At 46.5% G+C, this 15,224-nt stretch overlaps 2 protein-coding genes across 4 annotated transcripts; both read right to left on the bottom strand.

The window, feature by feature from the left end:
• Positions 1–166: 166 nt before the first annotated feature.
• LOC109754587 (uncharacterized) lies at positions 167–739 on the bottom strand. The gene has a single exon (XM_020313502.3). The coding sequence runs from the start codon at positions 639–641 to the stop codon at positions 393–395; it is 249 nt and encodes an 82-aa protein (XP_020169091.1). The 5' UTR covers positions 642–739; the 3' UTR covers positions 167–392.
• Positions 740–1,553: 814 nt separating this feature from the next.
• On the bottom strand, positions 1,554–5,715 carry LOC109754577 (uncharacterized). Of its 3 annotated transcripts, none has more exons than XM_020313486.4 (6): positions 5,055–5,715; positions 3,974–4,188; positions 3,083–3,269; positions 2,919–3,004; positions 2,298–2,389; positions 1,554–2,162 (listed from the first exon to the last, which is right to left on the bottom strand). In XM_020313486.4, exons 1-6 carry the CDS (start codon positions 5,445–5,447, stop codon positions 1,903–1,905), a joined length of 1,233 nt encoding a protein of 410 aa, XP_020169075.1. In that variant the 5' UTR covers positions 5,448–5,715; the 3' UTR covers positions 1,554–1,902. The 3 variants fall into 3 exon arrangements, with proteins under 3 accessions (XP_020169075.1, XP_020169076.1, XP_020169077.1); XM_020313487.4 differs by having other exon boundaries at positions 3,083–3,227; positions 5,055–5,710; XM_020313488.4 differs by having other exon boundaries at positions 3,083–3,224; positions 5,055–5,708.
• Between the last annotated feature and the right edge of the window lie 9,509 nt (positions 5,716–15,224).

The raw sequence follows: 15,224 nt of genomic DNA, 5'->3' as shown, positions 1-15,224 counted from the left end.
AGACTGAAATGAAACATTGAGGCTTGCTTCTCTGTGCTGAATGAGGAGCATCTAGAAATTTTGCCCTCCCAGCTTACCAAGCGCATGGACTACAGATTTTCGTGGTCATGCATTGCTACAGAGTTACACGATTGCTACGCAACTTAATAAAGATAAGAGTATGATGTCGTCGAGGAAAAAACCGAGTTATTTGAATGATTTCTTCTCCGTATTTTGCTTGCATCCATAGGAACAAAATTAATAAGAAACGAAGGCGACTTTGCATGAAGAAGGAGAAAACAGAAACATTATGAACAGGAGGGCCGGCGAGGTGGTCGAAGCACACGCCATGATATGCCAACGACGTGAACAGGATGTCGCCGCAGCATGTCAGATCGGCGTCGGTCGGCCGGTCACCGGCGGTGGTGGACGATGCCGGTGCAGCGGTCCTTGATCCAGCGGAGGCCGCGGCGGAGCGACGCCTTGACCCTGGCCTCCACGGCGTAGGCCTTGTAGGCGGCCACCCTCCTCCGCCTCTTGGCCTCCGGGTCGCCCGCCCACCACGACGGCGTGGTCACCGCCGACGACCCCCCGCTGCCGCCGCCGCCATTGTTCCGCGGCGGCCCCGCCGACGAGCCCCGGAACTCCTCCAGATCCCTCATCGTCTCTCTACCTCTGTTGCCTCTGCCGCGAAATGCAACGTGCCGGGGCGACCGCGTTTGCAGTTGGAGCACCGCGAGAGACCTGGCTGTATATATATATATATATATATAGACCGTGTGATATAGAGGAGGTAGAGAGATAGAGACGAGGCCGGCCATGACGGACGGACGGACGGACGGTATGATTGAGAGAGATCGGTCGACCTCCCACTGCCTGAAATTTTCGTCAGTAGTGCTTGGCAGGTCACGGCCGGACGCGCATTGTTCTTCTCCTTTCATCGTGCAAATCCTTGGGCCAGCTGACACCATGGTAAGGTAAATTTCCCGAAAAATTACACGACCATCGTAGTCCTAGTTGCCTAACATCATGGATAGATAGATTACACTCTTTTCCTTTTTTTTAGAAATTTTTGATGGGGTATAGATCACACTAGTTGCGAGGATAACCAACTTGACATGAACGAGTAATGCTACAAACAACATAAACCATGAGATTATTACAGCACTTTTGGCATGAGGTAAAAAAAAAATCAAATTTATGGAACAAGAGCGATTTGTTATTGTTCACAAATGTTATTTTTCGGTCGTAGTGGACGAGCAGTTCGCAAGTTGCCCGGCCAGCAGCAGCTGGGATTTACAAGGCAAAACAAGTGGCGCCCTACCAAGTCAAACCACATCGTTTCACAGCATGCACAGCCTGCGGATTTCTTTTTCATTAAATTATTATGAACTTCCCAATGCTCTGCTAATTTTGTCATACAAAATAAATCCAGAACATTACCTGTAGCCAAGTGGAGCATGATTACATAGAGAAACAGGCTAGCATATAACTTCTTTGCTTGATCAAACGTGCCCAGGACCAAAACAAAATGGCCCGAGGGGATCACATATATGCAAAACAAAGAAACTATCTTCATAACTAAATCCAATAATTTATTCTTTCCTATCATTTGCCTGAAAAGTTTTACAAGTCTCCAATTGTACTTCCGATCCATCATATCTCTAACTCCCCCACAAAAAGTTACCTACACCACACAGTTATAAACTTATTGGAGACGACAACAAGAGTCAAGCCCGCCCGCAATACAGGCACGCCTTTTTTAACTGATACAACCCCCACGGCAGAGGGGCGCTGCTGCACTATGTGCCATAACAGACTTGTGCTCAACGCACAGCCAGCAGAGTTCAGACTTGGCAACACACAGCCATCATCATCATATAACTAACACTCACAAAAAAGACATTTACAACACAAGAACAGTCATCTCCACGTCGCGCCGAAGTGGGAGACGAAGAACCGGAAGTCCGGGTGGTCCACCTGTACGCAGCGGAGCCAGTTGTCCGCCTCCTGCATCAGCGACGTGACGCTCTCCTGCTCCGGGGCGCCGTTGGACGCCCACAGGGAGCTGCGGAGCTTGTAGGACGCCAGCCCGAAGGCGGGCAGGGAAAGCCTGCCCGTTGCGGTGGCGCAGTGGCCGGTTCCCTCGAAGCCGGGGCATGCTGGTGTCGTGGGATGGCTATCTGCAAGTTGAAACCAGAGCATTTAGAAAGTGTTCCATGCACGTCCAGAATACTGGCGTCGTCTAGCGAAGGCAAGATAAAAAAATTCCTATTTTGTATGATGCTAGAAACAGGGCGCGGGTGCTGGTGTTTTACCCTTGGAAGGTGTTGCCAGGCAATGGAATGTCAAGAAGCAAGCGTCCAGGTCCTTCAGCGTCGGTCCTGTCGGGATTCTATATATGGGGTACCTGCAATCAAAGCATGAGGATGAAACCAGTAACGTATAGAATCATAGCAGCACTGCCAGTGCAGTGTTGCTCTTCTATCTTATGCTGAAATACAGCATGGTATGCTGAAATGCAGCACGATAGGCATGCCTAGTTGTTTAGGCATGGCAACTGGTAGGCATCCTCTGCATGGGCCAGCACAGTTGGCAAATGTTATAACTTGGCCAGCACTGTGATGGCGTCATGCTTAATTATAATGAAACCAAAACGTTGTCTACAGAAAAACAGGTACAACGTTATGGCCAGATGCTATCAAATAAAAATGAGGATGGCAGGTAATAAGTGGATAATACATGGCAGGTAATAAAAGGATATAATGAGGATGGCAGGTATTACGGAATAATTGATCACAAATAATTTAAACTCTCAGAAGTTTAGGAACATCTACAGCAAAAGAAGATAATACATGGCAGCCAACAAATGGAACAGAACACATCTTACCACTGGAAAAATGACTGACTAAACAGGCTCAAAAGTGTTTGAAACATACCATGCAACAGACATCCAACTGGATGGCAGCAAATCACAGCTTCTGAATGTCTTTAGAGCCGGAAATCTATCCGCAAGAACTGATACCTGGAAAGAATGCAGAATAAGATTCTATACACTGGAAGTCCGTAACATGCTTTGAGTTCTCAAAGAAACAAAACTTACCTTGTCTGTTAAAGGCTCTCTGCCATACGGAGGATCCCGCTCCAGATGCTCAAATATAGGAAAACTTGCAGATACAAAAGCATCGCCGTCCTCACTTTGTAAGACACCATTTTGAGCAGCATCAGTTTCACTGCTACTCTCACTGCTAAAATCCGTAGATTCCCCGTCACTTTCATCCAGAGGATGCCTTAAGCGAGAAAATTAAGTATAAGAAGTTATGCGCTAGCAAAGGTTTCGTCCAAACAAAAAACACATTCTAAACTAGCAATACTATGTTTCGAACCTATTCTCACGACTTCTCTTATTCGTCTACTTGTGTTTCTTATTATTCTTTTATATGTACAGAACATAGTTAAGGTTAACTTGCACACCAACCCTAGCTCATAGAAATGGCGAGCACTAAGTTACAAAGTCAAGCTCAACATCTGTACAGGTTGGTAAAGGAGAAACTTCTGAAATTACACAAGCTATACAGGATTTCACCACGAAAGTAGCTTAGACTTTAGCAAAGCAGTAGAATTTTCCTTTAAACATCTCTGGAGAAGTAGTAGAAACAAACGGAAATCTCTCCTCTACCCTCAGTTTTGCCAAACAGTATCCGTATGTATAAACTGGGACAGATTTTAATACACTAACATTTTAGGTAAGAGCAAGTATTATATAATACATACTAATTTTAGTACATTAAAGTGCATTCCTCACAATTTTAATTGTTATTTGTGTAGTTTGATACCATATATGAACATCCCCAAGCTCAAACAAAACAGATCATACCAAAAAAATGAGACAAATGAATCTGCTAGACAGATTGACCTATGGACTGTTTATATATCCCAAAAGGGAGAATTTCCTAGAAGTCATAACCTTGCATAGCGCATATAAGGTTGTTACCTGGTACTTGCAACAGGTCTAGATGGATCAGCATACAGCTGGATAGCAGAGAGATATGGCACATAATATTGTATCACAGAGTCACCGCCATTTAACACCAGGGGAACACCAGCCCCATAAGCACTCCACTCCCTGAAAGACTCCCAGAGATCATCAAGGCAAAAGTAAGGAGATGAATCCATGGCATCTCCACTCCTCCGCATCCTCAAGCTTGTCTGCAGAGAACAAAACCAATATAGCTTAATCGTAGAACAGAAGCAATATGTTGTTTTCCTTTAATAACCAAAAGTGGTCTACCTTTGACTGGAAATCAAAATCCATTTGCGCAGACAGAACATGTGCAAATATCACTACATGATTTAACCCTTCAGAGAAACTAATGACTTGTAGATGGCAATTGGCACAGATACATATTGCATGGATACGCAGATTGCAAGCAAAATCAGAGTACCTGAATAGTTACTATATCTAAGTTACAACAAGCGCAATTAGCAGAAAATCAAAAGCTCCAAAGAGACTAACTGTGTCAATTTCATTCGGTAACACTAGGAAAGTAGTGCTTAAATATAGACTAAACCAAACAATATTGGCTGAATAAGCATTCCTTCAAGACAAATTTCTTCTTGGAAACACATTTTAGCAATCATCAGTTGGGGGCCATGGCGACAGAAGTTTCTTAAGAAAAGTACACATGAACTGCAATTAGGACCATGCTGGAATTGAACAGCGGTTGCTGCTCACCATCCACAACTACTACCATTAAGAACTTTCAATGACCTGGAACAACCAATAATTCAAGCGAAATGCAGTCAGTCTGGAGTAAACTATGAAATGCGGCCTCGACATATTCATCCAGAATCCTTCACTTTCCTTTGGAAAATGATGCATCGACCATCTGAATAGACCTATATCGGTGAACAGAACACACCTAGACCAGAACAATCTACACACTATTATGTAGTCGCCACGTTTTAGCAGCTTACTAAATATATATGAATCTAAACTAAGTCCCTCTCGACCATGCGCCCCACATATGTAATCTAATCTACAACAGCACGCTTAGGCATGGAAGGATGGATACCTCGGGCATGTTCCGGACGGGCACGGAGGGCGTGGTGGAGGCGAGGAACCTGTCCAGATTCCCGGCCTCCTCCTCCTCCTCCGCGGCGGGCGCGGAGGACACGACATTCACCTCGGCCGCCGTGGACGCGAGCGAGGGCTTGGAGGAGGTGGAGGAGGAGGAGTCGGAATCCGCCCGGCCGTCGGCGTCGAGGGACGCGACCGCCGCCGCCGCCGCCGTCTTCCGCCTGGGGGAGGGGGACGGGGAGAGGGAGGGGGAGGTCGGGGGGCGGCGGCTCTGCAGGCCCTGCTGCTGGTGCTGCTGGCTCTGGCGGCGGTGGGGCGGGTAGTAAAAGCGGTCGCCTTTGAGCTGGCTGCGGGAGGAGGCGGCGGCGGCGCCGGAGGAGCCTGCCATGGTCGCGGCGGCGAGGCGGGGGGAGGTCAGGGATAGGGTTTGGGGGCGACGGGGGTGGGGGATTCGGTTCGGGGCGGGGGAATTGGGATGCTTAGGGTTAGGGTTTTGCTGGCCCTTTTAGCCCTCTCTCGCTCGCTCGCTGGCTGCGGCGCTGCCTTTGTTTTTCAGACGGGGGTTTGGATCTGAAGACTGGGGGCGCAGGCGAGGGGAGGGGAGGACGAGGGCAAAGTACAGCGGCAGGCAGGCAGGCAGTTCCTCCTCGCGGTGGCAGGGTGAGGAGTTTGTGTGGTGTTTTGTATCTTTTCTTCATGTTGTATATCGTGTTTTAGTTTTCACGTGAAATCAGAGAGATCTTGGGGGGGGGGGGGGGGGGGGGGGGGGGGGGGGAGCGATAATACCGGTTCGTCTCCCGCGGATGTGCGATGGCCTCGGTATGATGCCTACTTTAGGCATCTATTGATGTTGTTGCGAGTTATGATGCCGCTTCGGGGGCGACATGGTGGAACCCGCGGGCGCCTTAAACCGACTCACGTGCAATAGGGTTGCGCCCGTGGAGCGGGGTGTCAAAATCGGAGAGATCTTAGGGGGGATGTCGGTTTACCTCTCGCGGACGTACGACGGCATCAATATGATGACTATTGAGGGCATATATTGACAGTACTACGAATTATGATACTGCTTCAGGGGGTGACATGGTGGAACCCACGGGCACCTTAAACCGATTCACGTGCGATAGGGTTGCGCCCGAGGGAAGCGGGGTACGTGTCGCTTGGGCATAGTTAGGTGGTATCTACTACGGATTGAAGTCGGTAGGAAAAAAGTTGGGACGCAGTAAGCCATCTTAATGACGGCGACAACAAGTATGGCGATTGCAATAGTTCGGATGACATGTATGTTGGTGGATGTGTGAAGACAGAGACAGGGGCACACGGGGGGGTTACGGTAAACTCCCCTCCACGCTTCACCACCGTGGATTCGCCTCTTCTCTGCCTGCCCTCCAGCGGCCGATGACGGGGAAGAGTTTTTAGTCCTCGCAGGTGTCTTCCGGGCTTCGATCCTCCTCTAGTTTGTCCGTCCGGACGTAGTCGACAAAGCTCCGGTGTAGATTCTTGTCGTTCCCTTGGGGCGGTGAGGTTAAGGTTTCTTGTCATGTGGCGAGATTTGGTATCAGGTGCTTCAGATCTATGCGAGGGTTCAAGTGCGACGATTGTGGCTCCAGGGTGCTACTCTTTAGGGGCACGTGCACGAAACCTTCCCGACTGTCATTGACATGGTCAAGCCGGCTCCGGTAGGAGAGCGGCCACCACGACACGTGGATGGCTCGTTCTGGTGGCAGTAGTGCTCGTTTGGTGGTCTCGGAATCTCAATGTAATTTTTATTATGTTTAAGATGGTGTGCACTTTCGGCGAACTTTTGCAATAGATCTGACATTTTCGCAACAAAAAAGCATATCCAAAGTTAAAGCAACTCTAGCAGATGCCATATGAATTAGTCACACAAAACCGTTACACGGTTTGCTCTAAAACGATTTTGCGGGAACTTCTACCCCGACGCGGAACATATCTTGCAAAAGCGTATGCAAATTTTAAAAAATTAACATAAGTTGCGTTCTCGCTACATAGTTCGTCTAGAACACACCGGAGATCACCTACATTAAAACCAAAACATAAATAAGGTAGAACTAGCTTAACATCGAGGGTTGTGGCTTGATATCTCCTTTTTATTGATCCGGTATTGGAACAAGAAAGCGTATCCCGCACCTATTTCCCCATATGTGACCCTGGGTATCAAACCCACGAGAGGAAGATTCCCTTGAAGCAATGGTCTCTGGCAAGCTTTTGCTTAAGTGTCAAATCCAGGTTTTGACCGGATCAGCAAGCAAATTGTGATTCAAACACTTATAATAAAAAAAAGGTACGGGGATGAGGTCTTAATGCTTACAACCATGTATTGGTGTTAGGATAAAAAATGATATTAGTTTTTGCTCGAGAAGTCACCCATCAAGAGGTACTTGCTTCGTATCGGAGTGGGGGATGTGTCCAATAACATCTTGACCGGCACAAGTCCTGCATCAAGAATCAGTTGTCCTACTGAAGGCCCTACCCGTCTCACGGGGTTGCCCCGATAATTAAGATAATAATATTAGACAAATGCATTGGGTGTTTAATGACTACATCTCATGAATTCCCAAGGATATGATCCATGTTACCCTACTAAACCTTGCTGCCACCGGTGTTGGGTATAACACTTTACGGTCCCCTTACTCCTAGCCTCACCGGTGCTCAATCTCCATGATCCTGGGTACCTGCAGGGATGAAGATCGCGGACAAGACCAGAGACACTTCACGAAACAATTTTATTTCGCACATACGAGACGTTGTGTCAAAGACTTCCATTGTCCTTCACCAAATACTTGGGGTTGCAAGGCTCGTGCCTCACCCCATACCTTACCGAACTAAACGCACATGGAGATCAGATCACGAGAAGAAAAAACATTGAAGAACACATCTTGGGATTGATTGATTGCAATATGTCTTACAATGAATGCCTTGTGCGATGCACGATTACTTGTATGAACTAGATGAGAGAGCACTATGGTGGTGGAGATGGCTATGGAGATGAAAATGGCGGCGGCTAGGGTTTGCGGATGAAGATGATGATAAAAGGTTCTCGCTATGCTCGACGCCCTCCTTTTATTAGCATTTCGATGGGGTCCCCTTTATAAAAGTTGTTCAGGTGGACGACCTACCTCGGTTTCCACGTCAAATTGCCACTCATGCGAGCGTGCGGTCGCATGGAACGCCATCTTTGACTCTGGTGGCCTTCTGACGCCTCCTGGTGACTTATTTCTTCTCCATTTTCCTTTCTTTCCTTTCTCGCAAGTGATTTCTTCCTTTTTAGCCCATTTCCTATGGAAAAATACCAAAGAGAGGATTTGTGGAATCCTTTGCATTCATTAGTCATTAGTGGCAAACTATCAGAGTGAATATCTCTCTTTAATGAAATATCTCGGTTTAAACAAGGTTGAAATGAGTGTAAAAATATCACTCATGAACTCCCCTAAGCTTAAACTTGATCGTCCTCGAGCAACATAGAGACAAATCTAAAGCATAAGGAACTAAGTTGTTTAAACCAAAATAATGAGAAGGTTTTGGTTCACTTATGATCAGTATGCCTAGATAGCCCTCCGCTTCTTGACCTGAAAACTTATCATAGATATAGCGGTGGCATGGTTATAGCGCAAGTGTTACTAAAGCAAAGATAATCAACACAAAGTTTCTCATCTACTAGATAAAACAACTTTGCAACATTTCATTTCATTTAATCTAGATAGCACTTGCTTGCTGGGAATGCATGGATGAGTTTCTTAAGATAGAGCCATGAAAACATAAGTTAGGGAGTAGAAAACATGTAGTAAAACACGATGCTCAAGTGCTCCTGAGCACACCCATAATTGTCTCCTCCTCTAGGCTCTTAAACACTTTGTTTGAATCATTGTTTGCTGGAACTTTGATTGTCACGTGAAGGAGATTATGCCAAATAAGTGATCATGCGTAGGTTTTCGCAGTGGCTTAATGTTTGGGAACTATGGACCTTTAGCAATAATGTCTCTTTGGAGCTCTTTTGATCAGTCCACTTTATTTACCACATACACACTCACTCAAGAGAAAGCCGAATAATATTCATTTGTAGTGTTGCCACTATGTACGGGAACAAACTCATAGCCAAAATCCGAGTTGTCGCTCTTGGTGGATCGTTCATTGGCCAGCGGTGCTACGGCCCGAAGGAGCGACGCAACGTCGGGGCGACGGCGGGGACCGCGAGCCACGGCGCTACGGCACGAAGGGCGGCGCAGTGGCGGAGTGCGGGCCGGTGCAACCACGGGGACGGCCTCGCGGGCAGCGGCGGGGATCGCGACACTATGGCCCAAAGGCACGATGCAGCGGCGACACGCGAGTCGGTGCAACCACGGGGATAACCACGGGGTGGCGGCACTACGGCCCGATGAGGCGATGCAGTGGCGCGCTATACTCGGGGACAGTCTTCACGGGATCTTTGGAGGCGCGCACAACCGATGGGCCAGATCGGTCGCATGGCGTAGATGAGGTGGATCACGGGCGGGCGGATAATCAGTCTGATCGCACGCGAGGTCGGGGATGCCGCTCGGTGGAGGCGGGGTGGTGGTGGAGTCCAAGATGAAACTGGCGATGATGGCCAGCGAGTCCGACGCAGCCGGCGTGAGGAAGCCGGCGACGGGGCCGCAGTCGGCCCAAGGCATCTGGCAACGGGGCCACAGTCGACCCAAGGCAGCCGGCACGGGGCAGCCAGCGACGGGGCTGCACAGATGCGGTGGAGGCAGTGGATGATGAAGAAGTCCCGGTCGGAGCAGGGCGGCGACTGCCGGCGCAGGGCGACGGGTGGCAGACGTGCGAGCGACGGCCGAGAGGGCCGGCGTGTCGCGCAAGGCCGCAGGGTCGAAGTGGATGCCGGGTGGTCGTGCCGATGTCGGAGTAGAGGCGCGGGGTCGACGGGGGCTGAAGGAAATATGCCCTAGAGGCAATAATAAAGTTGTTTTTTTTAATTTCCTTATTCATGATAAATGTTTATTATTCATGCTAAAATTGTATTGACCGGAAACCTTAATACATGTGTGAATACATAGACAAAACAATGAGTCCCTAGTGAGGCTCTACTTGACTAGCTCATTGATCAAAGATGGTTAAGGTTTCCAAAACATGGACATGAGTTTTCATTTGATAACGGGATCACATCATTAGGAAAATGATGTGATGGACAAGACCCATCCGTTAGCTTAGCATGTTGATCGGTAAGTTGTATTGCTATTGCTTTCATGTATGTCAAATACATATTTCTTTGACTATGAGATCATGCAACTCCAGGATACCGGAGGAATGCCTTGTGTGCTATCAAACGTCACAACGTAACTGGGTGATTATAAAGGTGCGCTACAGGTATCTCAGAAGGTGTCTTGTTGGGTTGGCATGAATCGAGATTAGGATTTGTCACTCCGAGTATCGGAGAGGTATCTCTGGGCCCTCTCGGTAATGCACATCATAAGAAGCCTTGCAAGCAAAGTGACTAATGAGTTAGTTGCGGGATGATGTATGATACATCTCCAACGTATCTACTTTTTCTCACGCTTTTCCTCTTGTTTTGGACTCTACTTTGCATGATTTGAATGAAACTAACCCCGGACTGACGCTGTTTTTAGCAGAACTACCATGGTATTGTTTTTGTGCAGAAATAAAAGTTCTCGGAATGGAACAAAACTTCGCTAGGATTTTTTATGGAATAAATGAGAATTTCTGGAGCCAAGACCTACCGGAGAGGGGCCCCTGGGTGGGCACAACCCATCAGGGCGCGCCCCCCTCTCCTGGCGCGCCCAGGTGGGTTGTACCCACTTGGTGGCCCCGCAGACCTCAACCCTTTTACTATAAAATCTCATATTTCCAGAAAAATCAGGGAGAAAGAATTATCGAAATCCACGAGACAGAGCCGCCGCCAATCCCTGTTCTTCCTCAGGAGGGCAGATCTGGAGTCCGTTTGGGGCTCCGGAGAGGGGGGTCTTCGTTCTTCCTTATCACCAACCCATCTCCATCGCCAGTTCCATGATGCTCCCCACCGGGAGTGAGTAATTCCTTCGTAGGCTCGCTGGTCAGTGAGGAGTTGGATGAGATTCATCATGTAATTGAGTTAGTTTTATTAGGGCTTGATCCCTAGTATCCACTATGTTCTTAGATTGATGTTGCTATGACTTTGCTATGCTTAATGCTTGTCACTTTGGGCCCGGGTGCCATGAACTCAGATCTGAACCGTTTATGAATTCATCATTATATCCATGTTTTAGATCCGGTCTTGCAAGTTATAGTCACCTACTACGTGTTATGATCCGGCAACCCCGGAGTGACAACAATCGGACCCACTCCCGGTGATGACCGTAGTTTGAGGAGTTCATGTATTCACTATGTGTTAATGCTTTGTTCCGGTTCTCTATTAAAAGGAGGCCTTAATATCCCTTAGTTTCCAATATGGACCCCGCTGCCATGGGAGGGTAGGACAAAAGATGTCATGCAAGTTCTTTTAATAAAGCACGTATGACTATTTACGGAATACATGCCTACATTATATCGATGAACTGGAGCTAGTGTCGTATCGCCCTAGGTTATAACTGTCACATGATGAATATCATCCAACAAGTCACCGACCCAATGCCTACGAATTTATCTTATATTGTTTCTGCTAAGTTACTACTGCTATCATCACTATTACACTTGCTACAAAACTACTGCTATCACTGTTACTGTTACCGTTGCTGCTGCTACTATTATCAAAACTATCAAACTACTTTGCTACTGATCACTTTGCTGCAGATAATTAATCTCCAGGTGTGGTTGAATTGACAACTCAACTGCTAATACCTTCAAATATTCTTTGGCTCCCCTTGTGTCAAATCTATAAATTTGGGTTGAATACTCTACCCTCGAAAACTGTTGCGATCCCTTATACTTGTGCGTTATCAAAACCTTTTTCTGGCGCCGTTGCCGGGGAGCATAGCTATATTTGTTGAGTCACTTGGGATTATTATCATATTATCACTATGAAGAATCTGAAGGATCCAAAGACTAAGATATTTCCCTTAAAGACGAGGGGAGGTAAGGAACTACCGTCCAGTTCTGCTTTAGATTCACCTTCTGTTATGAGTAAACTTGCAACACCACCACATGCTATCAATTCTAATATGTCGCGAGTTATTGATGATGCTACTTCTGCTATGAATGATGCTTATGATGATGCTAGTACCTTGCTTGAAAATTATGATGTGCCACTTGGTGATTTTCTTGATGCACAAATTGCTAGAGTAATACAACCTGATGTTGTTGAATCTAATGATGAGCTTGAAACTGAATCTCCTGAAACACCTGCTAGAACTAGTCCTTCTAGATATGAATTGCCTAAGGTACCGGAAGGTTATGTTATGAATGAGGAGACAACTAGAGATATTCTTGCTTGTAAGGATAGAGATGATCTAGAGAAATTACTATGCAAGTACAAAGAAAAATCTCTGAATGCTAGAATGAAATGTGATCCTAAGTTTGCTACTTCACCTATCTTTTTTGATGACAAGGATTATGAATTCTCTGTCGACCCAGAGTTAATTACTTTGGTTGAATCTGATCCTTTCCATGGTTATGAAACTGAAACTGTTGTGGCACATCTTACTAAGTTGAATGATATAGCCACCCTTTTTACTCATGATGAGAAAACTCGTTATTAATTTATTCTCAAATTATTTCCTTTCTCATTAAAGGGTGATGCTAAAGCTTGGTACAATACTCTTGCTCCTGGTTGTGTGCGTAGTCCCCAGGATATGATTTATTACTTCTCTGAAAAATATTTTCCTGCTCATAAGAAACAAGCTGCCTTATAGGAAATATTTAACTTTGTGCAAATCTATAATACCTAAATAGTTCATCCCCACTATGTTATTTCTCTTAACATGCAGCCTATCCACATCAGCAAACTGCCACATCATCATTTAGTTTTTCATTTAACTAATTTCTATTGGCATGTAGACATGCATGTCGTCGTTGCTCAGTTTGCAGACTTAAATTAGCACAGAAGCCATATGATCTCAATTCGCACACATACCAACCCATTCTCCTTCATTCCCGTCCCATCCCCTTCCCCTACCGGCTCCTTCCTTCGTTTAATTGGTTATTCTGGAATGAGAGAACCTAACCCTGGAAGGTGGCAACAAGAAAAAACCAGAGTGAACTCCAGGAAATTTAAGCCTGCCGGGAGGCCCTTTGCTCAGAGAAGCCTTGCTTTTTTTTCCTGATTTGTAAACCTTCTCACAACTTTGTCTTTTGCTGTGAACTACTATATGTTTGTTATGTTCTATGAATCATTGAGATGTATAAAATTGCTTAACTTATGCTTTTCAAGTCTTTTATGAAGACGAGTTTAATGTGAGTGTTCCACATGAGCGCTGGACTAGCGTGTGAACGTTTGGAATTTATTACATTGTGGCCTCAATTAACTGCATGAACCACTGTAACAAGATACATAGTTGCTTATATGTCAGACAACAGATTGTTGATTGTTAGTTGGTCGATAGCCTAGTGTTGAAGCGAGCTGAGCCAAATTGCCGTGTTTTGCACAACTGCTTACAAGTGGGGTAGCACCAATAGTGTTTACAAGTACTTATGTATACGTCGGCGCACGGTTCTCGAACGAGTGCTCTATTTCATCAAAACACACACTGCTCGTATGATAAACCGTGACAACTTATGTCTTACCATGCCATATTCATGAAAAAACTAGTTAGGACGCATCTGTTTCAGCAACAATTACGATGGTTCTCACATGATTCACGGGCACACAAAAGTAGCAGCAGTTCCCATAGACGGATTCAAACAGAGTACTAGCCCCAGAGGGGTCGATAACAGGCAAGGTTCGGATAATTAGACACAATCCAAACTACTATTAAACACTAGCTGGGGCAACTATTTCATGCCTCGATCTAATTTGGGCTGGACACAAGACGGACCTTGCCATGAACATCATCGAGGACGTCCCGCAGCAGCTCAATCCTGTGAACCTTCATGAAGACAACCTTGTGGCCTTCCCACTGATAAACTTGTTTGTGGAGGCATGGCACGTCATCTTCCTGTGTAATCTTGACAAGAACAGTATGCCTCACAAACGAAGGAGTAGCTTCGAACTTCTTGTGCTTCAGTACACCCTGGACAACACGCCTGACAACAGTGAGGCTGGAATACAACTCTTCATTGGTATAACCGCAAATGGCTTCCAGGATCCAACAGCCTAAGAACTCTGTTTTCCCAGTGCGTATATTCAGGTCGTCCGCCTCATAGCGAGTGACATGTACAACCACACAATCCTTGTCTGCATTAGGGCTCTAATTGAAACAGAAACAAATTCTGAATTACTTTTCAGTATAAGAAACACAAGTTATTTAAACCACTATGTATAGCATGGCATCAAAGCTAATAAAATTTGCATTATTAATCACCACATACTTCCTTTTCTAAAAAAATCACCACATACTTAGATGAAAAACCACAATCGAGATCGGCAAAGAAGGAAATCACCTTAGGCGGCTCAGCGGGGGGGACACATCCTCGAAGGGGGAAAACTGCTCCTGCAGTGCCACGGGGGCTGTAACCTCAAACGGGGCGTCGACCATCTCAGTAGTGGCCGTGAGCGTATCTGGGGTCGGCTCGGTGGTTGCCTCCATCTTCTTGGAGCTCTCTGTCTCGTGTGGATCAGCCTCCCGCGTCTGCTCCAATATCTGCAGATCTTTGCCTGGTTCTCCTTGGTCCATCATGAAACTGACGAATACTAGGAGACCACTGAAAGGAAAACACAATCGCAATGACAATGAAACAAGAAAGAGAGTGAGGATCGGTTACTGCTTTGCAAAAGTTCTTTTTTTTTCTCTGAACGAAAATATACCAATATCACGGATCCGCTTACCTTCCCTTCGTTCGGAGAGAAGAACAGTGGCAGGTGCGAGTGTTGCCTTTCTTGAAGACGGTGAGGGAGAAGGGGATTCAGCGAAGAGTGAAATGATGGTTGCTTCGTCCGTCAAACTTAGACTGCGGGGAGGTGGGGTTTTGTGATACGACGGCTCGTTACTGCCGCGCTACGACCGGGGTGACTCCCCGCCTGCATACTGCCTTCTAATTTGGTGGATGGCATTTGGGCCCGCGCGCTGCATGGCCCGCATGT

The sequence above is a fragment of the Aegilops tauschii genome, chromosome 5 (assembly GCF_002575655.3).
Source record: "Aegilops tauschii subsp. strangulata cultivar AL8/78 chromosome 5, Aet v6.0, whole genome shotgun sequence".
In the NCBI taxonomy this organism is placed as follows: Eukaryota; Viridiplantae; Streptophyta; class Magnoliopsida; order Poales; family Poaceae; genus Aegilops; species Aegilops tauschii.
Note: the sequence above shows the minus strand (reverse complement) of the source record. Positions and strands in the feature narration are given on the sequence as shown.

Coding starts and splice junctions, on each gene's coding strand:
- LOC109754577 (XM_020313486.4), bottom strand. CDS start 5,447: ATGGCAGGCTCCTCCGGCGCCGCCGCCGCCTCCTCCCGCAGCCAGCTC. Junction 3,270..3,973: donor AGACCTGTTGCAAGTACCAG/GTAACAACCTTA, acceptor TTCTCGCTTAAG/GCATCCTCTGGATGAAAGTG. Junction 3,005..3,082: donor GAGAGCCTTTAACAGACAAG/GTAAGTTTTGTT, acceptor CATTCTTTCCAG/GTATCAGTTCTTGCGGATAG.
- LOC109754587 (XM_020313502.3), bottom strand. CDS start 641: ATGAGGGATCTGGAGGAGTTCCGGGGCTCGTCGGCGGGGCCGCCGCGG.